Here is a 23,145-nt window from a genome sequence, read left to right as displayed (position 1 = left end):
CTACAAAAAAAGTGTTGAAATGAATGAATGAAAAGGTCCCACCGGTGGAGTCTGACAAACTGCTAAATGTCTAAGTGTGAGTTAAATTCAGCTCCTTGAAGCGTTTCCCATCTGAAGCAAAAATATATTTGAGTGGTCTCTTTTCACTACACTTTCCAGCCTGCATCAGAATTAGTGTGCGTGTACCGGCACACAAACACACACTACACTGAGACCAAGATAAATTATTTCCCCGATCTGGTGCGGATGTTAAAAGTAGTCCGACTGTGTGTGTACAAATACACACTTTGTGCAGTCAGCAATAAAGCCTTGAAACTATGGCATATACACTATTATTAAGTTCAATGTCTGTATTAGACATTAAACGGATAGTTGCAGACCTCTTAACATTTTGTTACAACAGCAACGGAGACGCTACGTTAATCACAAATTAAATATGACACTGACGTGCGGATGATCAAAGACCTCCTTTGACTAAATAAGAAAAGAAAAAAATGAGGCTCTAGTTTTTTGCTACCGGCGCATCACGCCCCCGTGTTGTAGCCGATTTAACTTTCCAGTCACATACGAGGAACCAAGCGAACGCGGCATTGTAAAAGAGCACAACAAACAGCAGACTTCTTTCTATTCTTCAAGATGCTCTGAAGCTGGTTGAGTTCCTTTATTACGAGCAGGATCGACTGCAGCGCACCGGGCTCAGGTCTCCTCCAAACGTTGATAAATCAATGGGAGCAAAGAAGAGAGCTCTGGTGTTAAGTCAATGAGGGTCTAATGATTCGTCTAGTCGTCTACAATACTATTAATCAACTTCAGCTGATTATAACGTCATAATGCTGCTGTACGGTGCTCACACAAAGATTTATGATGAAGCTTCTCCTGCAGTTTTAGCCCCAAATAAATTCTATATATATATATATATATATATATATATATATATACATACACACACACACACACACACACACATACACACACATACATACATACATACATATATGGGTATTTGATTGTTAAAGTACTGGTAGTCTGTATCAGGAAGGAACAAATGGTATCGGAATATTTCTATATTTAACTACTGATTAGTAAAGTTTTAGTGGAAACTTTCTAAATAAAAAAGGAAGTTTTCTGTAAAATATATGGGACACTGTGTGTGTGTGTGTGTGTGTGTGTGTGTGTGTGTGTATATGAAGTGTACAAAACGGCAGTTGAGTGCATGCCCGAGCAGTGGATTCTGCAAAGACGACAAAGCTTTTGATCTCCTTCACCTTGGCCAGGATGTGCTTGTCCTTGATGATGTACTCGTAGGTGGTCAGCAAGACGTTGAACTTCCCGCTGCGGAGTTGAGGCACGAGCCCACGGCGCAACATGGGGGTGCCCTTCCATGGGGGAGACACGAAGAAAAGAAGAAAACTTTCTGTCGTAAGTCGGTCAACAGCAAACAAGGGGGGGAAAAAGTGACAGAAAAGATACATAAAACAAGATTCTTACTTTGTAAGAAATTTTGACCACAGAGGGCGACCACTTGTCAAGTTCATAGACCCAGTTAGACAAAGTCCTGGAAGAAAAAACATACAAGGTAAGAAAGTGGTCTCAATTTAGAACAATTCTAGACCAACTCCTCGCTGAGCTGAGCCAGAACTTCTGAAAGAAGTTATATAAAGCCAGAAGTTGAACCTGAACCCCGGTTTGCTGTATTCCGCTGCATTTTGCCGTCAATCTCGCTCTGGAGCTCAACAGACTCTGCCTCTCTGCGACTCATTAAGTTCAATTTCCCAACCCACAACTGTGCGTTTAAAGCTTTCCTCCACATGAGCTCACTCTGCATGTTCAAGAGAACATTTGACATTGAAAGTCGAGCCTCTGCTGTGCTCAGTTTGACTACAAAAGGAAGAACACTCCCGTTGTTAACTCTAATCCTTTAACGTCTGCAGTGATAAACACCGCGAAAAAAAATGAAATACTAATTAGGTGAAATGTGAAATTGGGTTGTTCACCTGCACAAGAAGAGTGGAGAGGGTTGTGTTTGAAGAGTTTGAAGGGATTAAAAGTCGGAAAACAGCGAGGAGAAACCACGCATTATGACATATAAATGAATGATTAAAAAGCTTCCAATATGTTCATCTCACCGCTTTAAAACAACCAAAAGAAGATGGAGAATAGTGATATGGAAGCATTGCTGTTGAGACCGTTTTGATCTGATTTAATGTGGGCTTATTTTTTTTGCTGGAAGGTTTTGCTCCTTCCATACTGGCCCGAATAGAAGAAGAGATTTTAATAAAGTGTATTCACAGCATCAGATATTCTATTATATGAGTTATAATGTAACAAAGTCTCCTACACAATGTTGCATTGTGGGTTGTTTGTAGCCCTAATGTTGCTCGGCTAGCACGTTGCTTCAGGTACATTTAATCCTGTGTCTTTTGGACTCAACCGGCGCTAAAAGGGTGAAGGAAGCAACGTTCAATCTGCTGTTTTATAGAGAGAGAGTAACTCTGACTCATCACTCCCCGCAGGCAGACGAGTGTTGAGCAAACACTCCCGACTCCCCTCTTCTCCATTACAGCCCTATCTTGTGATTTAGACTGATAGTGTCGGTGTATTTCAATCTCAAAGAGAACAATTTCTAAAACAGTGTATATATACATATATGTGTGTATTTCAGGGTTTCATAACGCCGCAGGATAAGAGCCGTGATGGATGCAAGCTGAGGAGTACTGACGAGAGAGGGACAATGATGAGGAAGGGCCCGTTGATCCTCTTGTTCTCCATCAGGTAGGTGATGAGGGCGATGGTTTGGATGGTTTTGCCGAGGCCCATTTCATCAGCCAGGATGCCATTTAGGTTGTTGTTGTACAAAGACACCATCCACTCCAGCCCCTGGACCTAAATAACACAAGAGAGACGAAGGCATGCCGACAAAAGATGTCACTTTGCTTCTCCTCCAGCACATAAGAGACAAGAACACTATAGAGATCAAAAACAGGGAGCGCTTTGGGAAGTGTTTGAGGAAATGATGACGGGAAGTGACCGCATGTCTAATTGTCAAAGAGGCTAAATGTTGTGTAACAAAACTATAGCTTGTTTAAAATGGCAGGCATGACAATCTGAATACTAAAGGGAAAATAAGCTAATAAGCACAATTAGTAACCGGAACATACATGTTGCATGTCATGTCCTGCTCTCTCTTTCTAAATGTCTTCTGACACTTTTAACTGTGACTAAAGGGACTAAACTGCTAGAAAGTAGGGCCGCAACTGACGATTGTTTGTATTATGGATTACGATTACTTTCTGGATTCATCGTCAGAAAATAGTGAAAAATGTTCGACTGCCATTTTCCAAAGCCAAAGGAGACGTTTTCAACTAGTCTGTTTATGTGATATTTACCGTCCAATCCCCACAGCTAAAGAAGCTAAACCCGGAGAGTATCTGGCCTCTCTCTTTGAAAAATCACATTATAAATGATCAAAATATGAAAATATTGGTCGGTCAACTAATTGATTGATTGAGTAATCGTTTCAGCTTTCATAGAAAATTATCAAAAAGTGGATTTTTAAATGTTTTTCTTCCGCCTGTCTACATGCAGTTGGAGAAACTGATGATGAAATCATAATTATGTTATTTTAATCACATAAACATAGCAATGATAACCTAATAATGCTGTTTGGCTTAACTTCAGACTAAATCAAATACATAAAAAAAGTCTGTCCTGAGTTATTTATTAGTTTAGGACTTTAAAATCCCCAAAACTACTCTGAGCTATCTCTCCAACCAAATCACACACATTTGGGCGATTCTCCCGGATCTTCTTTTGATAACTAATGTAATATGTTTTCACTTCCACCCACTGAGGTTCCACCGTGTCTGTAGCTGCTCTCGGTGTATCTAAAGGAGCTGATTTAATGCCCTTCATAGTGAGTTTTTCAAATGTACTTTGATGTCATTGCAACTTTGGCATTTTATATCCCAAGTGATTCAAGCGTGGTGGCAATAATATATCAACTGTGTTACCGACTGCGTAGCTCGCCTGTGGAAAAAAACAATCAGCAAAACAGTGTGGACAAAAGGGAGAAGGGCTCGAGAGGCAGAAAAGGAGAACCAACCCATCACCAACTGCATGTTAGTTAACGAAATGCCTGACAACAGAGTTAATTGCACAGAAATAAGGCCGGTAGAGAGTATAATTGACAGGAAATAAGTGAAAATTGTCCGACATAAATGTGAAGCTTCTGTAAATTAATTCAGGTTTGTTAGAGTTCGCTGTTGGCAAAGCAAACAATTGATCCAATTATTGTACAGCTCCAGTTTGCCCCCAAGGAGCTGCCACAATATCTCATTTACAGCCCAGCACACCATAAATCAGAGGAGTGCTAGGACTGCAACCTGACTGCGAGAAAAGAAATGTCAGCAGCATCCAATTACCAGTTCCTGTATCTCCTGTAACACACCATCCTTCACTCCCCCTCGCTACAGTAGAGACGAGATTAAAGTAGGGAAAGAAAATCTTCTCTCGCGATCGGGTCATTTAAAATCTCCGAGATCTATCACGGCGGAGCATCCGATAAATGAACACTGTATGAAATAACCACATGGTTCTGTGAGTGAAAGTACTGAGGATGCTCTCATTAGATTAAGAACTTTTGTGCAAAAAATAATCAGATTTTCTGAGAAGGTTCAGTTAGTGCGTGCTTGTTATTATCATTTAGGTGCATCGCGATATCTCACTGTATGATTTCACGATTAATAATTCATCCTATTGACAGACGATCAAAGCGTCACTCTGTAAAACAATGTGGTGCCGTTGTTACAACAGAAGCTCGTGTTTAAATGAGACAAAGGATCTGGAACTAGTTTGATGAGAACAATTCACCGCCTCAAGCTTCTAAAAGACTACAAGACATTTAAATGTGTCACCAGTGGCTCTGATAGACAATCGAGAAAGATTAAGATTAACATCTTAAATGTATCGTCTTAAAACAATAAAGACAGATGACACATGTCAAGAGTTAACCGGTCGCTGTAACTGTTCCTCCTGTCTGTGCTGAACGTGTTCAAATCCCATTTTAATGTCGTTCCAATGTAACAGATGGACAAAATCCACAGTCCTGGTTCAAAGTGAAAACTAATTAGAAAGCGGGCATTTATAAATGCCAGACAGGAACTCATGAATAAAACTCACGTTATCCGTCTTAACTCATTTCACTGAATAAACTTTAAAAACACAGAACTCAGATTTCGTCTCCCATCATGTAAGTTTTGACTCTCTTAATGTATTCATGTGCATGTGAGTTAATGTTAACTTGTGATTTAATGCATAACTAAATTAGCAGTTAGCTGCAGCCCTGTGAGGGAGTACTAGATGTCTTCACACACAGAAGGGTTTGTGTTCTGCTGCCACTTGAAGCCCAAGAAGTAAGAGATTCTCACTTGAATTCATATTCATATATCTTGACTTAGGGCTGAACGTTATGGCCTAAAATGTACATCACGGTATAATTTAAAGGACGGACAGTAACGCTGTATATCACGGCGTATTAATTCTTCCTAAAATGTGAATATAAATGTTTCTGAAGGGGTTGAGCCCTGGTTTGGCAACTGCATGGCTTAATTTGAACCATCCTGAAGTCAACGTAAACCCTCAAGAATTCTAACTACTATCTTTGTACTTTGTTATTATCGTCAAAACAGGAAATACATGATTGTATTCTCATTTAATTACTTGCATGGTTGAAAGAATATCTTAGTGGTTTTAATGATGTATTATAGGTTGGTTGTAGCTAGTATTAGGAAGTTAAACAGGTCTTAACTGTCTCTCTGATGTCTGTTTTATATAACTGTAAAAACATCTCCTCCACACAACTGTGTATTAAAGTTTCTCCCCCAAAAAAGTTCATTTTTTTTTTACATTTGAATTCATCATGATAGTGTCATAATTGACCTTCGCCCCATAGTCATTTTTACAGAGTAGAGCTTCAACGCACCATGAAATGCAACCTCCGCTAAACTTTGGCTGTTTTATTTTATATGTTTATATTTTCTTTGAGTGTGTAGCGTGAAGAGGTTCCAACTTACATTTCATTGTTCAAAACGACAAATAAAATCAACCTTGAAGATTTGAGACAACAAGGCTCCAACGTTGTTGTTTTCATATAGAGTGAAATAATAAGCTAAAATAAAAGTGCTTTGGTAATTAACTAATCTGTGTTAATTTAATCTATAAAGTGAGAGGGAATGTGTGTGTGTGTGTGTGTGTGTGTGTGTGTACCTGGTAATGTTTGAGAGAGCCGTTGATCAGCAGAGACGACTGCTTCTCCACTCTCTCAATGACCGCGTGGGCCACGCCGTAGTATGACTGGATGCTGGTCTGTCCAGTGGGAACAATGTACTCGTCATCCACATCCTGCTTGGTCGAACTGAATGTGTGTGAGACGTAAAAGAAGAAGAGACGTTTTAAAAAACACTCTCACTCCGACTGAACTGTGCTCGTTAAGAGTTGATTGATCGCTTCAAGGCGTAGTACTGTAGTACGGTCTGACGCCGGGGGCTCAGCTGCAGTTCAGCCACAGCTCCTCGCTAAGGAGTACGAAGCCTAACAGAGCTTTATTTATTCATGATTTATTCTATTCTTTCTTTAATCTGTGTTGAGTGGGTCACTCGGACGAAAGGCTCCCGCTTGGAAAATCCGAAGGAGATTCTTTTATTTTGTTTCAAGGTTAAAAAAAACATCTTTTTAACTTTGGATGTTTAAACAATACCACAAAAACTAATCCAACAAAGAACACTAAACTTCCAGTAAGCTAAGACTTGGACCTTAAACTAGCAGGAGGTAAATACATATAAATACATTACTCGATAATGTGCTTGGCAGCCGTCACGAACACTTCCACTCCGTTGGGATCGATTATCTTCTCTTCCTCCGGTTCTGCCTTGGTCCCCTCCTCTTCCTCCTTCAAGGGCCACAGTTGATAACACATGAATGAGATAAAAACAGCAGCACAGACAGACCAGAGAAGTGGCTCTGCATTACCATTGTGCATACAGCTACAGCCCCCTGCTGGAGTGTGTTTACTGTCTGTGTTCGGTCTTTAGTGAGGCTGATCTAAAAATCCTCCCTCAGAGGGAGTTCATTAAGGACAACGTCACTGACCTCCTCCTCAAACTCGGAGCTGCTCTCCTCGCTGTCCGACCGCGGGGCGACTTCGTACCTGGTTTGTAAAGGAGGGAAACGGGAAGTACAGTTACTACAACTCTTCTCCGTCAGTCACACATACAAATAATGAACACCTTCAGAAGAATAAAAAAACAGCGGCTCCCAAAATTACTTTATTTAGTCCTCAATCCACCTTAAGAGGCTGGACCTCCTTTAAAAGCACAAAGCCTTGTGATTCTGACCTTTTTAAAGATCACAGTACGCCCGCAAACACAACTGACCCTTCAATAAGACCCGTCCCCAGCTGCCACTCCGTCAAGCTGTCAGAGCTGCTTTACCATGAAGATCGCGCTGTCACTAACTGCACTCTCTGAATAAATAGCATCTAATATCTGGAACACAACAACAAAAAGACTTCAGAGAGAAGCGTGCAGAAGGGTCTACGATATGTTTTTAAAAGGTCACATCTAAGATGTCAAACTGGAAGAAGGTTAAAAAGATAAAGATAGAAGCTAAAGTCTACAGATCACAGTGTGAAAGTGAACCAACACGTCACCTGGCGATCGAGACGGAAGACAATGAGATTAAGGAAACACACACAAGTGCGAATGTTAGTTAATATAACGAGTATCACAGTTACACAACGTTTAACCACGACTAGCTCCACATCCACTAAACCAGCCTGACAATGAGGAAAATCTAGAACGAATAGCTGTCGGACGCTGGTCAGAGCTGTTCGATTGCTACACTATGATTGGCCAGTCTGTGTTCAAGGGGCGGGACTTAGCCACGGGTCAATTAGTTATTCAAAAAAAGATGTCGCTGTTATGTGCGAACAGCACAAGTGAAACAACAGTGAAAGAAAGTGCACCACCTGCAGAAACTCACGATATGAACTTATAAATACTTTCCAAAATACACAAACAACTTCACTTTATTTTGTTAAGAGGTTGACTATGTTTTGATGTTCCTAAGCAGTAATGTGCCTCCTCCTCCTCCTCCTCCTCACCCGGGGTTCATCTCCAGCCAGGCCTCCAGCTGGCTGGATTTGGGAGCGTCCGTCCCCTGCAAGACTTTCCCCGTCTCCGTCTGAATCACTTTGACGGGCAGCTCACTCATTTGGCTGCTCTCATCAATGGGCTGCACGACAAACAAACAAAAAGGAGAAAACGTGTAGGTAGATCTATCTATTTATCTTGACATGAGAACAATGAGCAACAGTATCTGAATTCATTCTTACATCCGTAGCTCCTCATGTTGCTGTTGTTAATGCTGCGTATAATAATAATAAAACGGCCTGTCGACATTATTAGCAATCAGATCGACCATCTATAACTGAGTAAACGTTTGCTGATTGTTGTTTTGACGATAATAAGAATCTAAATTGTTTTAGAAAGTGATGATCATCTTTTCTCAATCTGAGTCACTTGTAATATTGCCCGACCCTAGTGGATATAAAGCCCACTTCGCCTGACTATGGCATCAACATGACACTAAAACTAAACTATCTGGACAACTGTTTGTATTTCTGTCTGTGTTCCAATTCAGATCAACATGACTTGAAGTTCTGTTCTTGCTTCACTGATTCATTGCTTTAAAATGGTACTCGTAGGGATATCAAACCCATCATCTTCATTAAAATCCAGCATTTGAGACTTCAACAGCCCCCTTCAGAGGTAAACAACTTTAATGGATGTCTCTTCCAAAATTGGCCATTAAGGCCTTAGTGTATCCATTTCTGAGGCAAAGGAGGGAGAACACAATTAAGAGCTGAGGGAAGCTGTGAGCATTCACACATCAGAATTCAAATTCTCTGTTTGTTGCATTATTTATTATCTAAGAGGTGCTGTGGTTGCAGTATCATCGAGGGTAGAATCTGCCTCTGGGTGGATATTCACTGTGTGATCTGACTGTCTGCCAGAGCAGCTGAGGTGAAGTGCGGGTTTGGTTTCATAACACAGCAGAGCATGAATATCATAACAAGATTTGAATGACAGTTAAATATCCTCGAATAAACAAAGGACAATATTAAAGCCTGAGATCCTATCTGTAAAACAGATAGGATCTCACCTTTTAAGTTGATATGGTGAACTTATTAGCATACAGAAGCTTATTTACACAACCAGCAGTAACAGCATGATCATCCACTAGGAGTCGTTTTTGTGTCCACCTGTTCAATGCAAGTACAATATTCTCTCTCTTTTAGCTCTGTGTGTTTGGTCTCCACCAACTCCTGACGGAAACATCCGTCTCTTTAGCTGCTAAACGCTCCACTATGTTCACCAGCTAGTCTCTAAATGTGTCCGTCTGCTAGTGAACAGTGGGGTTGTACAGCTTTTTCACTGAAAACACCAAAAACAAAACACCTATAAAAGCTGTGAGAAAACAGTAATGTCTGGACAGCTAAACAACACAACAACAAAAAGGAATAAAAACCAACAGGAAGCTCTGAGACTCACCTCTCCATCGGGTCCAATGCCGCTGGTGCCTTCACCATCTCCATCCACCTTCTACACATCAAACACATGAACACATTCAGCTGACGTATCGTCACAAATGTTATTCTATAACAGCAGGGTGTGTTTAAAGTACAGGTAACAGCAGCATTATGTCATTCCTCAATAATGGCGGCTCTATAATGGCATAGTTTCCTCCACTAAAGAGCAAGGAGGAGCTCTCCATCAGGACTATCACGGGTCATGTGGGGTACTTTGTTGTGTTTTTAGGGGATCATCACCACACATACAGTTTATTGGTGTCACACAGGATGTGGCTAAACAAACAGCCTCTTCAAACGGCTAACGTCAGTGTCAGGGATCTCAGAGCGGGTGTCGTGCACGTGTTCGTTCCAGTCAAAGACGACACCGGTGGAGTTCTCCGATTCGTTCCGCCTCTCCGACAGACGGTGTGAAATTACGTGTCGAGTAGCGCATGCTCTCAGCCCGCTGTGTCTCCGAGCTCGAGACCATTTTCAATGCTTGAAAAAAACGCAGAGGAGGTAATGTGATCCTTCACAATAAGGTTTGAAATAAACTAAATAACGAACCATGAGATTAGGAGGATTAGAGGTGATAATTCATCTCACAGTTAAATCGCGGGCGGTGCTCAGAGGGGGAAGATTGGATTTGCTTTATGTAACGACAGACACTCGGCAAAACTGAAAAAGAACAAGAGCAGCACCGAGCTGTTTTCACCTGAAAGACGTTTACTGCTTCGGTCAAGCTCCTGGGAAATTGAAACTATTTTAAAAGTTTTATGTTGAGTGCCACACACGACGGTTTTGCTCCTTTCATGTTCATGTTTTTTGACAATAGATAGTAAAAACCTTGGAGCTACATCCTGTGAATAATCACCACCTGAACCACTTCTCCTCCTACCTTCTTTTTCTTCTTCTTCTTCTTCTTATCCTTGGCAGCTTGTGCAGCTTTGTGTTCGTACACCAGGGTGGTGAGGTTGGCCACGTATTCGTCCGTCTGCTGCAGCAAGTAGGCCAGACGCTTGTCTTTCTTCTGGTCGATGAGTTTTCGGTAGCCTTCCTCGTCCTCTGCCTGAGAGAGGGGAAGTTCATGGTGGGATGGGAATCGATGGAGCCTTATTAAATGCATCAGTTATCAGCAAGACACTTGGTAACATTAAATACTGTTTCCGAGTCACTGTCATGAACGAACGGTCTCTACTTACTACCACGCTGGCAGCTGCCTCGGCTCATTAGCTCTGACTGTGAGTCCTGAACGCCGTCTATCACTCTCACTCGTTGTATTTATCAGGTCAAATTCATAGGAAAACGGGTATAAAACTGCAACAATTAAGCGATTTTTCGCCAACAATATTATCGATTTAAAAGGTTAAGTAAGAATAAAATTTAATCTCTGATTCTAGATTCTTAAATGTGAATATTTTCTGGTTTTCCTTCTCTTTTGGAATGGATTGACAAAATAACGAACAAGGACAGCTCATGTGGCTTATATGAGATGGACCAGTCCGTTTGTTGGGACTGATGAAGATGCTTTTGTACCGTACTGTGGAACTGTAATATATTCATATAGTATTTATCAGAGTATGCTCTCTGTGTGTGTGAGATATTTACTCCTGAGAGGAGTGATGCAGTTAGATTACCATGAGCCTCCTCATCCTCTCCTTCTCGATTCTCTCCGTCTCCTTCTTCTGTTCCCGCTCCGTGTTGGTGTGCCAGGTGGCGATAGCTCGGGTGAGCTTCTGCATTTTACCGGACATCGAGCGGTGGTACTCTTTGAAGTCTTTAGCGTGCTGGAGGATGCTGTTGAGATATTCCTAAAAACAAAAACAAGTCACAGAACTTGTTGAAGCCTAAATGTCTATTTTGACAACATGGTAGAATTACCGCCTCGCTGTCTTGTTTTAATGTTCTTCTCTTCCTCATCTGGACTTTTTGCCGACCCAGCTCTTCTCTGAACTCACCTGGTGTTTCTGTCTGCGCTTCTTCTCCTGCTCCAACTTCTGCTGCTTCTCCAACTTCTCGGTCATGCGAGCCTCCCTCAGCGTCTGCCGCTTGCTGCGTCTGTACGCCTTCGAGTTGAGCGCCGTCTCCAGGGTCGTGTCTCGCCTCATGCACGCCACCACGTCCTGTCTCAGCTGCAGAAATGCACGGATTAGTTAAATCTGTACCGTCGAAAACCGTGCACATTAAAAGGACATTTAAATAATACATCAAACTGCAGCTTATGAGACACCATTACATTCTGTGAAGTCCAATTAACTCGGAAGTTATTTTATTAAAAACTTTGTGGCATTGTGGGGTTTTTGGTGAATTTCATAAGAAGATATTACAAATCTGAAGGTGCCGTGAGGCAGAAACAAAATTAGATTAAACTGTAATTAAATTACGAGTTTTTTTTTATTAAGTTATTTTGTAATATTTATTACACACAGCTGAAGTTGGAGAGACTAACGGCAAGACTGCCACAAATGTTACTTAGTTGTGTCTTTTTACTTCAAACATTTTTAAGAGTCCTTTTAACTTCGAACCATTTCATTGCTTGTCTAAATTGCTTAATTGTCTATTGTGATGTATGTTTTTAAATATTTCCTTTTCTTTGACTTTCTGGAACAGGGCCTCTTAAATAAAATGTGTCATGATTATTAATATTTTAAACAACTAATCTGTAGATATCGCTAGAATGCAAATCTGAGTAAACTGCGTTTTTATACACAAATCACTCTTTTGGCTGCTGATGAATTTAAATAGTTCTTAAAGATTAAACTCCAGGTTAGTAAAACTAACGCCTGTCGTGTGGATTCAATGTCAGGGGTCAATGAGGAAACCAGCAGTGTTTCTAGCAGTGAGGTATTCTGGGTAAATCAACACTCTGTGCTGTAACACTGAAGATGAAACGAAGCCCCCGCTGCGTACCTGCCGCTGGAAGTTGAGCAGACGCAGTGCCTTGAGCTCCACCGTGGCTTTACTCCTCAGGTCAGGGGGCAGCGAGCCCGGCAAACTCTCCAGCTCCTGGATTCGATGTGCAATCCGAGCCTGCAGCCTGAGGAGCATCAATGACGGCGGTAAATCAAACTGTAACAAATGCTCCGGAAAGACCGAGCGATAAAAAGCAAACTTTTCGGACGGCAGCATCTCAACCTCCGCTGGACGGACGGCAGACCTGCTTCATCGCTCCGAGACGCAGCAGGAAGGTTAACACACGTGTGCAAAGCCGTAAAAAACACAACAGCCTTTATTAAAAGAGATTAATAAAAGTGTTCTGTACGGAGTTAAGTGAGCCGGACTTTGCGACTACAAAGTGGAGAGACACATTTTGATTGAGAGAGGTTTGGAACACTGGAAAGAAGAAACTAAAAGGCAAAGTAGATTTAATGTTATCTGGCCCTAGAAAGAGATAGAAAGCAGAGACAGATCCTCACCAAGTACAGGCTCAGTGACCACAAACTGGAAATCAGAGAGACAGGGAGAGAGAGAGAGAGACAGAGACAGGGAGATAGAGGGAGAGACAGGGAGACAGAGAGACAGAGAGAGAGAGAGAGAGAGAGAGGCAGAGAAAGACACAGAGACAGGGAGACAGAGAGAGAGAGAGGCAGAGACAGAGACAGAGAGAGGCAGAGACAGAGACAGAGACAGAGAGAGGGAGAGAGAGACAGAGAGAGGGAGAGGGAGACAGAGAGAGGGAGAGAGAGAGGATACGCATCAAACCAGGAGATGTTGTAGTTATTTGGTGTGCACCTCAACTCTTCACTACTAAATGAAGTTATTGATCAATTGTTTAGCTGAAATAACACATATATACATATATATATATACACACACATATACATATATATATACACACACATATACATATATATATACACACACATATACATATATATACATACATATATACATACACATATATATACATACACATATATATACATACATACATATATACATACACATATATATACATATATATATATATACACACACATATATATATACACACACATATATATACATATATATATATATACACACACATATATATATACACACACATATATATATATACACATATATATATATATGTATATACATATATATATACATATATACACACACATATACATATATATACACATACATATACATATATATACACATACATATACATATATATACACACATATATACATATATATACACACATATATATATATATATATACACACATATATATATATATACATACACATATATATATACATACACATATACACACATATACATATATGCCGATAAGTAAGGAGGTATTGCGGTACAGAAAAGCCAAACTGGGCTTGAGGTAAAGTGTCTATAGATTGACTTGATTTTTCAACTGTAAAATGTCCCACTCAGTATATTAAATTAAAAAATTAAGTTTGTTTGTGTTAAAATTGTGCCAATACATCGTTGCCACACTTTTTAAATAACTGATTTATATATTATAAATAAATCTGCGAGATCCTGTTGATATGTGAGCCACACTAAACCTTATTGAGATGATTAAAAGTTCAGCAAAGCAGTATTGTCCTCCTATAGAGGAAGCACTGTTATATTGTACGATACGTAACCGGTTCATACTGGCTCTTTATAGTTCACGTAGGACTTTAACTCTTCGGAGGGTTGACCATGAGAGGTAGAGGAGATATCTGTACGACTAGAACAGAGCCTTGGCCTGTCCTTGTGTCTCTGTGTGTGGGAATCCACAGCAGGTACGCTGTGAGTTTGTTTCCCTCATTACAATTCAATCCAACACCCGCTCATATGTCTTGTCATCGAAAGCGGCTCAGGAAAGCACAGAATCCATACAGAGGTACTAAGGAGTGCATATTCTGTAGTACTCTCATGTAGCTTCACCTCATACACGAATGATATTGCTAATATTACAGAGATATCAGTGAGTCGTGTTGTTTATGCACACGAGCTTTACCAACGAACACGAGGGGCTCCAACACATTATTAAAGTTCTAAGGTGAGACAAGGTGAGACCCTTTCAGACATGATCCGGTCTCTGGATCTGACTGGATAGATGTAACATTTCAAGTCTGAATTAACACAATTTAAAGGACAGGATACAGAATTTAAATGGAACTTAAAGTTCATTGTACATGCAGTCCTGTGTGACGACAGTAGAGTTAAATGACTATATGATGAACATAAATACCTGTACTCTCTCTCCTGCAGGATCCCCACCGGGTCCAGGCCCTGGGGCTTCTGGATTGGCGTGACGCGGTTCTGTTTCTGCAGCTGGAGCATGGGGGACACCTGCTGCCCGGGAGGCTGGGGGGTCACCGAGCCGCCCGGCATGGGGGGCCCGGCCGGCAGAGCCGAGGCCTGAGGAGGAGCGGGGGAGGGGCGTCCGCTGGGTACCGGGGTGAGGTGCTTCTGAGCGATGGCTTGAGTTTCACCAACCGGACCTGGAGACCAAAGACTTAGTCCGTTAGCGGGTCCCGTCACAGTTGGGCAGGTTTATACTTTATGACAATCACTAAATAATCATAAGTAGTTACTTTGACACCAATGTTTAATGGATTCATCGCCTGTTTTAGTGACGTTTTTCTTTAATAGTAACTACTTTAACCAGCCGGGTTCTCCTCAGTTCAGTTAAACAACAACGTTTCTCTGTCAGACACCTACATGCAACATTACCGGCCTTGCCCACGTTCGTTAAAGTTCCCATGAAACAGTGAGCCGTGTTAATTGATTTTGTCTATTTACGGGTTTCCTGTTAACACAGTTATCTAGAGAGAGACTTGTTCTGGATATGAATTGCCGTTAACAGAAGCTTTGAGCGGGTGTATGTGTATAGGTACCACTTGTGTGTGAGATGCAGAGACCTGGAAAAGCCTGTTCTTCTGCCAGTGTGTGTGTGTGTGTGTGTGTGTGTGTGTGTGTGTGTGTGTGTGTGTGTGTGTGTGAACACTGTGGTGGTTTATTCAGAGAGCTACAGACAACTGGGACGGTTCTCAATGAATACAATATTTAAGAGGTGGATCAATGCTTCAATTTGAATGACAGCTATGATCTTTCCACCTGAGAACCCTCGGCCTGAAGTCTAATTAACAGAAATATTTATAAAAAGAAAGAAAGAAAAACGTACTTCAAAAGCTTGGAAGTCAAAGAAAACAAACTTTAGAAAGCTGCATCAATGACAAAGAACTGGAGAATGTTTTGACTTTTTATAATTCACTCTACTGGTGATTAACTTCACCACATCATTTAGTCATCCCAACATTTTGCCCAACTTTAAATAGAATTAACGGTATTAATTGCTCTCTAGAGCCCAGGTAGGCTTTGAGTCATGTTCATCAACAGCACCGCTCACTCTTTGCTGGCTTTGAGAGAAAACCAGAAATAAACATATTCAAATAGTTTCCCTCTTTGCAGCAGAAACAAAAGCGTTGCGCTGTCACGCTGTACTTTCAATCAACCTCGGATTGTCTCATCTCTCCACACACCATCCCCGACGGCTTCACAAGGATTCACTTTCACCTCCTTTCAAAGAGAATCTGATGTAAGACTACACATCAAACAGAGCCTCGAACCTTTCACTCAGACATCAGATTGTAAATGTGTGGAGTGAACAGCCGGATTATAAATCAAAAGGTAAAGCAGCTCGGCGTGGCTTCGGCCGACACACTTTACTCTTCACTTATTCAGGACGTACTTACCGTCAGACCAAGGCTTGGGTCCTGCGCTCTGATTGTGTCCTTGCATGGTTGGGGTGGGGCAGGGACTTGACTGGGGACCACCCAAAGGTGCCATTGGCATACCTTCCAACACAATAACAATTCATATTTTAAGAACTTCACACATAATGTGAGCCGGTGACGGGACGGTAGCTACAGTTTGACAAAAGTGATTTGGTTTTCTTGTTTCTTGTAGAAAATGCTTCACATTAACAGGTTCATGCTTCTCGTGTTGTTTTCCCTCTGTTGAGGTTTTGGACTGTTGGTCGGACAAAACCAGATATTTAAATATGTAAACTTGGACTTTAAGAAATGATGATGGGCCTTTTATCAATTTTCTGACTATTTAAAGACTTAGCATTTATTCAATTAAGTGTTATAATACCAGCAGATTAACCTATGATGAAAATAGCTTATATGTGTTGCTGCTGCGAGCTCGTTTTACTGCATAGAGATGCCTTTCATAATGGTCAGAATGTTTCATTTCATCATAAATGTCTTATATATATATATATATATATATATATATTTCTTTCAGATGGAAAAAGGTAAGGTGAGATATGGGTGCTCAGTTGTAGAAAAAAATAATAGAAAAATCCACAATTAAAAGCTGTTAATCTATACATTCATTATTTCAGAATAAAAGCCTTGTCTTAACAAATGAAGGGATTCTGTCTAAAGAAAGACACTCGAGGGCTTTTATCTTTAAATAGTGACAGGATGTCTTTAGTTAATTATAGTTAAACTATGGACCATTTTTAATGTCTTTGATATGTTCCACAGAACTGAAGTAATGTTGCTGGTATGATGTCAATAAACTTTGAAAAGATCACTTCGACTGTCTATCTTTGCAGTGAATCAGCGGAGCCACGCTGCTCACTCAGGCCGTGTGTCCCGGCCGTAAATAGTCTTTAATTGATGCTCTGTATACACAACAATCTGAATATCCAGTACCTTTGCATATGACCCCCCCCTCCCCCTGCCAAAAAAACCCAAATATTTTGTGATTACCTGACTCTGACACCTTTAAGATCATTTCCCACAAAAAGCCTCCAAATTTATGGAGTTTTGATGCGTCAGACAACCACTGCATTAACAAGCACTTATATAACGTTATATATATGTAATCATACTATACGACTACATACTTTCCATCATACCAGTGGTTTACTGCATTTATTGGCTGATAAGGTTTCTTAATATTGCCGAGAACAGACAATCATAGAAATGAGTTAGAAATCCCAACTATGTTGACACCAAAATTGTGATTCTTACCATGAAAAGCATCTCTGACACCAGAAAATCACTTGGATTTGATAAACTTGAATTTATCAACATCTCAGTGTGCGAGCTGACACACTGTTCATGCTGGGCAGCGTCAACTGCCGGCTTACATTGCACATGTGGAAGCTCTCAGGTCAAACTCTCGGCCCACTGAGATATGAACCATCCACGTTTTTGCCTCACATTTCATGGGGGACACTGAGCTTATATTAAAGTGTCGTGTGTGTTCAGATTTAGTTGCATTAGATCACAATGTCATGCAGCAAAACCAGTTTTTATCTGTGTCTTCTTACCTGGAGGCCTGTTGTAAGGGCTACCACTAGGTGCCTGCTGCTGCTGCTGCTGCTGTTGCATTGTGGGTAGACTCCTCTTGCCCTGAACAGCCAGCTGGAGGTTATCAGGCAGCGGTTGCCCACGGCCAAGGATCTTGTAGGCCAGGATCTGAGCTCTGAGCTGCTGCAGCTGGACCGGACTGAAGGCAGAAGGTCCCCGCCCCTGCTGGCTCATGTTGGGCCCGGCTGACTGGGGATCCATGGGCATCATGGGGCCCGACTGGGAGGGAGGCATGTGGGGCGGTGTGGGCACCCCACCTCCTGACATGGGACTAGAAGCATGCTCATGGACACCCATGGGGGATGGATGGGGGGATATGTATCCTACAGTGGAGGCGAGGAGAGATTTTTTTTTAATGATTTTAACAGAACCAAAATTCACATTAGTGCCCTTAAAGCGGTAGTTCCCAACCCGGTAAATAAATCTACGGTGTTGACAGATTATTAACAAGACAGAAAAACAACAAATTAATTTTTCTCTGACACAAAATTAGTTGAAAAACGTTTTTTTCTTGTTAACGCCTCGGTTATTTTTACTCTTTGAACCTATTAAATATTTAACAGTATGAGGAATAATCACAATTTGGTTGTTATAATCTGGAGGTATAGGATTGTTTAAGGTGGACACAGGTCAAAGAGGAACCACTGCCTTAAAGTACTGATCAAGTTTATGATGCTCCTGAGAAAAAGAAAGCTGCCTCAACACAAACTTCAATTAATAAAACAATCATAATTCATTTTGCCTGCTTAGAAAGCTTAAGTAATAGGGTACCTTGGCTGTGCTGGTCCATCGGACTCTGAGGAGGCCCCATACCACTATGCAGAGACCTCATCCCCACACCTTTCATGTGGCCAAAGTGCATCGCATCCGCCATGGTCTTCTCGTTCATCCCCTCCATCGTCTGAAAGTAGAAGAAGATTAAGATTCAGTCATTGTATACGACGCATTTTCACCCCGGACTGTAATCACTAAAGCAACCTTGAAATCAAAATCGAAGACTGATGATTATAATCAAACCACAAATTAAATCGTATTGTTTCTATTTAAGCCAAACGATGTGGCGGTTCAAGGACAGAGGATGTCGTTCAGATCGTAAAGCCCTCGAAGTCAAATGTGTGGGATGTGATATCAAGCCATTCAAATAGAATTGAATAGAAAATTGAATTGAAATGACTCATACTACCGCTTGCAAAGAGAAAAACCACATGTTTCTTTCTATTCATTATAGGTCACATCTTTGACAAAAGTCGATCAGAAGGCCAAAGAGGTTTATTAACAACTGGCCAAGTAGATATATTTCTAAAGTGCAACATGTCAAGAAACTCAAAAGAAGAGGAGAAAACACACGAGCAGAGACACACTGATGCTTGTAGCTTTCCACTTTGGATTTTTCTGTTTTCATTGTCTTTCTTTTGTTTAGGTGACGATCACAAGTATAGTCCAACCAATCATTAAAACTAAACAGTAAGAACTAAGCCTGTTGAAGACGTCACAGAGTTATAAAATAACTGTAACATTGTCCTTGAGCAAGAGCACGGTTGGAAATTAGCAGCAGTCAAATGCTGTAAAATATGCAAGTGGCAGCTGGATTTGCATGTTGATTGTTCATTTAAAACAATGAGCAGACATCAAGAGACACTTAACAGCACACTGTACCTTGTGCATAGGATACATGCCATCCTGAGAGTATTCACTCTGTCCCTGCATGCCATGAGGTGCGTTGGGTGTTCCAGGTCCAGGACTGGGTCCCATCATACTGTGAACGGAGCCCGGTGAGGGGTCCGGTCCAGGGCTAGGGCCCAAGATGGGCCCTGGGGATAGACCTGCCCCTGGAGAAGGGCCAGGATGTGACATTCCGCCAGATGTGTCTGAAGGGGTGGACATCTACTGGACTGCTGGGCGCATACCAGACAGCTTCAGAGGGGGGGGGAGAAGATTTCAAAACCATGAAAACAATAAAAGGTCAATTCTTATGTCTTAAACTGTTGTATGAACTGTTTGCTCTTTAACTTTTTGAGTTACATTTCATGTATGAAATATATTAAATAAAGTTTATTCTTATTAAAAAAAGGAACTCTGTATCACACAGCTACGCGTCACTGGACAGGATCACACTGTATAGCTCCTCCTATTTCTGTAGCATGTATATGTACACATATATTTGAAGCACTATCGGGGGCGTAGACTAGTTAAGACGGGCCTAGTGCACATGCGTTAATAGTTATGAAGTGCGCGCGCACACACACATATATACATTTTACCAACAATGTGTTTAATATTACAGTCGATTGAGTTACTGCGGCTGTTATATTGGGAAAGATGAGAAGCTGCCGTATATGTATTGTCTCATCACATGATCAAACAGAGACTATTTATAGCTTGTATAGTTCATGTAGAATAGACATTATTTTGTTATAGATTGTTACTGACTTAACAAAAAAAAAGAAAACCATGATGGAGATGAGTTTGCCTTTTCTAAAGAATATAAAGCAATTGGCAACTTTAATCTAAACAATAGAGTTCTGCTTTAAGCACAGGCATAAATCAGAATTAATAACGAGAACCTGTTTACTCTGTTTTTTTAATATGTATAATAATATGTATTGTTGGTCTACCTTGCAGAGACAGAGTCCCTTCATTATCTGAATTAATAAACAATCTATGATAAATAACAAATCAATGCATTTTTAATCATTCTTGCATTTCTCTTCCTTCTCTACTGCCAATTAAGGCCCAAATCCCCAAAGAATATGTAAATCATAGCCAATGCAATATTTCGGCAGAGTGTGACTTGACACAATTGCAAAACAAAAAACACTTCCGAGCCCCATTATCATACGGGTAGAGGGCCCTGAGTAACAACAGCAGCATGAGCCATTCCATTAAACATACTGCGTGCATTGGAGACAAAGAGAGCTGCATTGAGTATGTGAACTGCAAGCCTGGTAGTGTAAACAAACACCTGTCTCACTGCACATCTGTCCATCCACTGTCTCTTTTTCACACTACAACCTGTCTGTCGAGGACTTCCTGCTGTCAGACCTCAGATCCATCGCTAACTTCAGAGATAATGTGATCACCTGCAGATTATATTTGTTTAATCATAAGCATAACACAATGACTCGTGTGCTATCGTACAGTGAGGTAGTCGGTACCGTAATTACGAGTAACAATCAATGCTTTCACCTCATTTTCCAGCAAAAAAATGCATTATTTACAGCGTTAAAACAGATAAATAAACAGGTAAATAAATATGATCAGCATTAAGGTTAACAGTAAAATACAAAATAAATAGCAAGGTACAGGTGGTATAAATAGGTTAACGTTCATCGTTGCTTTCTGACAATTCCCGTACAGTTACAGTAACGTTAGCTTGGTGTATTTATATTAACTCTGATTGTATCATGGCTTCCTCAAAAAAACTGGTGGCCATCACGGATATACAAGGCAAAAAAATCATAATGTTTCGATGAAAGTCAAGCTCCTGACACGACCGTGGCGATATTTTTAAGAGACCAAAATCGACTTTAATATTACATTTAAAAGCACACGAGGACGCCTAAGGTCGTCTGCGTCAGGGAACGTAGCTAACTAACGTTAGCAGGCGTTAGCTAGCATAGCAGGTTAGCTGCTATGCTAACCTGCTATGCTAGCTAGCTAGCTAGCTTCGAGTACCGAATCTCCATCTAGCGAACTGTCCTCGTTTCACAAAGTTTGGACAGTTAGCTGAATGCTACAGTAGCTACGTATCAGTTATGTATCACAGCTGAAGCTCCGTTGGTCACTTTACCTTTCGGCTGAACTGTAACTGCACACAATTAGATGAAATTGTGTTTTGTTTCCTTCAAAATATGACTGCTGTCCCAAAAAGTTCACTCCCCCCTCGGTGTTGTTTTGCTGACATGTCAAGTTTTTGCTTCCGTCGCCATTGCTGATTTGTCAATTTCACCGGAAGTCCCATCCTACAGTCCACAGTGATTGGCTGGATTTCACGTCAATGATCTGATTTTTGCTTCCTGGGCGTGTCTCTGCCCTATAACCGTCACTGTAACTTTCTGGTTGAGTGGCCATGACTGCAAACAAGGTGATGCACAGTTTATTACAAACTTGGAGATCTTGTTAAGCATGAAGCAAATAATATAGTAATGTAATAAATTGTGTCTTATACTGTTATAAACACCAGTGCAAATGGGAAAGGTTTTGATCTGCTGTTAGTGCTCTTTAAAATCTTATTTATTTTGGTAGATATTGGCTTGCATTGGTGGAATACAATAAAGTACCATTCATTTTGAGGTATTTGAACTTGAGTATTTCTACCCCACGAAAATAAAGAGAGACATTGGCTACTTTAGCTTACATTTTGCACCACTACAGTTTTTTCTACACCTGTAGTTACCAGGTACTTTGCAGATTGCAATCTCACACATAAAACCTACAAAATATCATACATTTTTTACAGATTAAACAATTCAACTGTATATAAAGTAGCAACAAAAATAGTCCAATATGATACTGAGGGGTGAGGGTGCATTTAGTACATGTTGCTAATAATACTTCTGTACTTTTACTGAAGCAAAACTTATGATCTTCACTTGTATTTTTACATTGTAGTATTGCTACTGTACTTTTTCCACCCTGGTTTGTTAGACATAGAACCATTATGCAATATCTTAACTCAAATTACAGGAAACTATCCCTTTTTTTTAGATTTTAGCAGCTCTTTAACAAAAGGAGGAATACTGCACCTTAATTAGTGTCAAAGGTAGAATTAATTTAATCATTTAATCATTAATTAAATGATCAAATCAAATATATCTGACTGACAGTGGCCAATAACCCAGGGCCTGTTTTCATATGTTTCAAGTGTTTGGACTTTTCTAATTTAAAGGCTCCTTGGGGAACTATGTAAAGGCTAAATGTTCTAAAACGCTCCTCTGAGCGGTCCTTAAAGGGAACACAAGATGGCAGCAGTGACCAGCAGTTGCCTCAATAAACTGGCCTCAGCAGCTCTGTGCTGTAACATCTGGCAGGTAATGAATTCCCACAGACTTCAGAGCTTTAAACAAACATGCAAAGTCCAGAGTGATGGACTGCTGGCCCTCATTTCCGTACACTAACTTAGTAAGTCAGATGACAGCAAAGTGGAGTTTCAAAGGCAAGCCATGCAAATGACACACAGGT

General features: G+C 40.7%; 1 protein-coding gene across 1 annotated transcript in view; it reads right to left on the bottom strand.

The window, feature by feature from the left end:
• smarca2 (SWI/SNF related BAF chromatin remodeling complex subunit ATPase 2) overlaps positions 1-21,856 on the bottom strand; it is a 40,247-nt gene extending 18,391 nt beyond the window's left edge. The window contains exons 1-18 of the mRNA XM_031870514.1: positions 21,755-21,856; positions 19,621-19,878; positions 18,736-18,865; positions 17,925-18,287; positions 16,330-16,431; positions 14,823-15,075; positions 12,539-12,665; positions 11,587-11,760; positions 11,266-11,439; positions 10,527-10,697; positions 9,609-9,659; positions 8,159-8,289; positions 7,147-7,204; positions 6,849-6,946; positions 6,265-6,412; positions 2,720-2,883; positions 1,489-1,555; positions 1,266-1,376 (exon numbers count right to left, since the gene is read on the bottom strand). Of these exons, the coding sequence (XP_031726374.1) occupies positions 1,266-1,376; positions 1,489-1,555; positions 2,720-2,883; positions 6,265-6,412; positions 6,849-6,946; positions 7,147-7,204; positions 8,159-8,289; positions 9,609-9,659; positions 10,527-10,697; positions 11,266-11,439; positions 11,587-11,760; positions 12,539-12,665; positions 14,823-15,075; positions 16,330-16,431; positions 17,925-18,287; positions 18,736-18,865; positions 19,621-19,848 (2,550 nt within the window). The 5' untranslated portion in view covers positions 19,849-19,878; positions 21,755-21,856. The remainder of the gene's footprint in view (positions 1-1,265; positions 1,377-1,488; positions 1,556-2,719; positions 2,884-6,264; positions 6,413-6,848; positions 6,947-7,146; positions 7,205-8,158; positions 8,290-9,608; positions 9,660-10,526; positions 10,698-11,265; positions 11,440-11,586; positions 11,761-12,538; positions 12,666-14,822; positions 15,076-16,329; positions 16,432-17,924; positions 18,288-18,735; positions 18,866-19,620; positions 19,879-21,754) is intronic.
• Between the last annotated feature and the right edge of the window lie 1,289 nt (positions 21,857-23,145).

The sequence above is a fragment of the Anarrhichthys ocellatus genome, unplaced genomic scaffold (genome assembly GCF_004355925.1).
Source record: "Anarrhichthys ocellatus isolate YVR2014 unplaced genomic scaffold, GSC_Weel_1.0 scaffold53, whole genome shotgun sequence".
NCBI lineage: Eukaryota > Metazoa > Chordata > Actinopteri > Perciformes > Anarhichadidae > Anarrhichthys > Anarrhichthys ocellatus.
The sequence above is the reverse complement of the archived record's forward strand: the minus strand, read 5'-3'. Positions and strand labels throughout refer to the sequence as shown.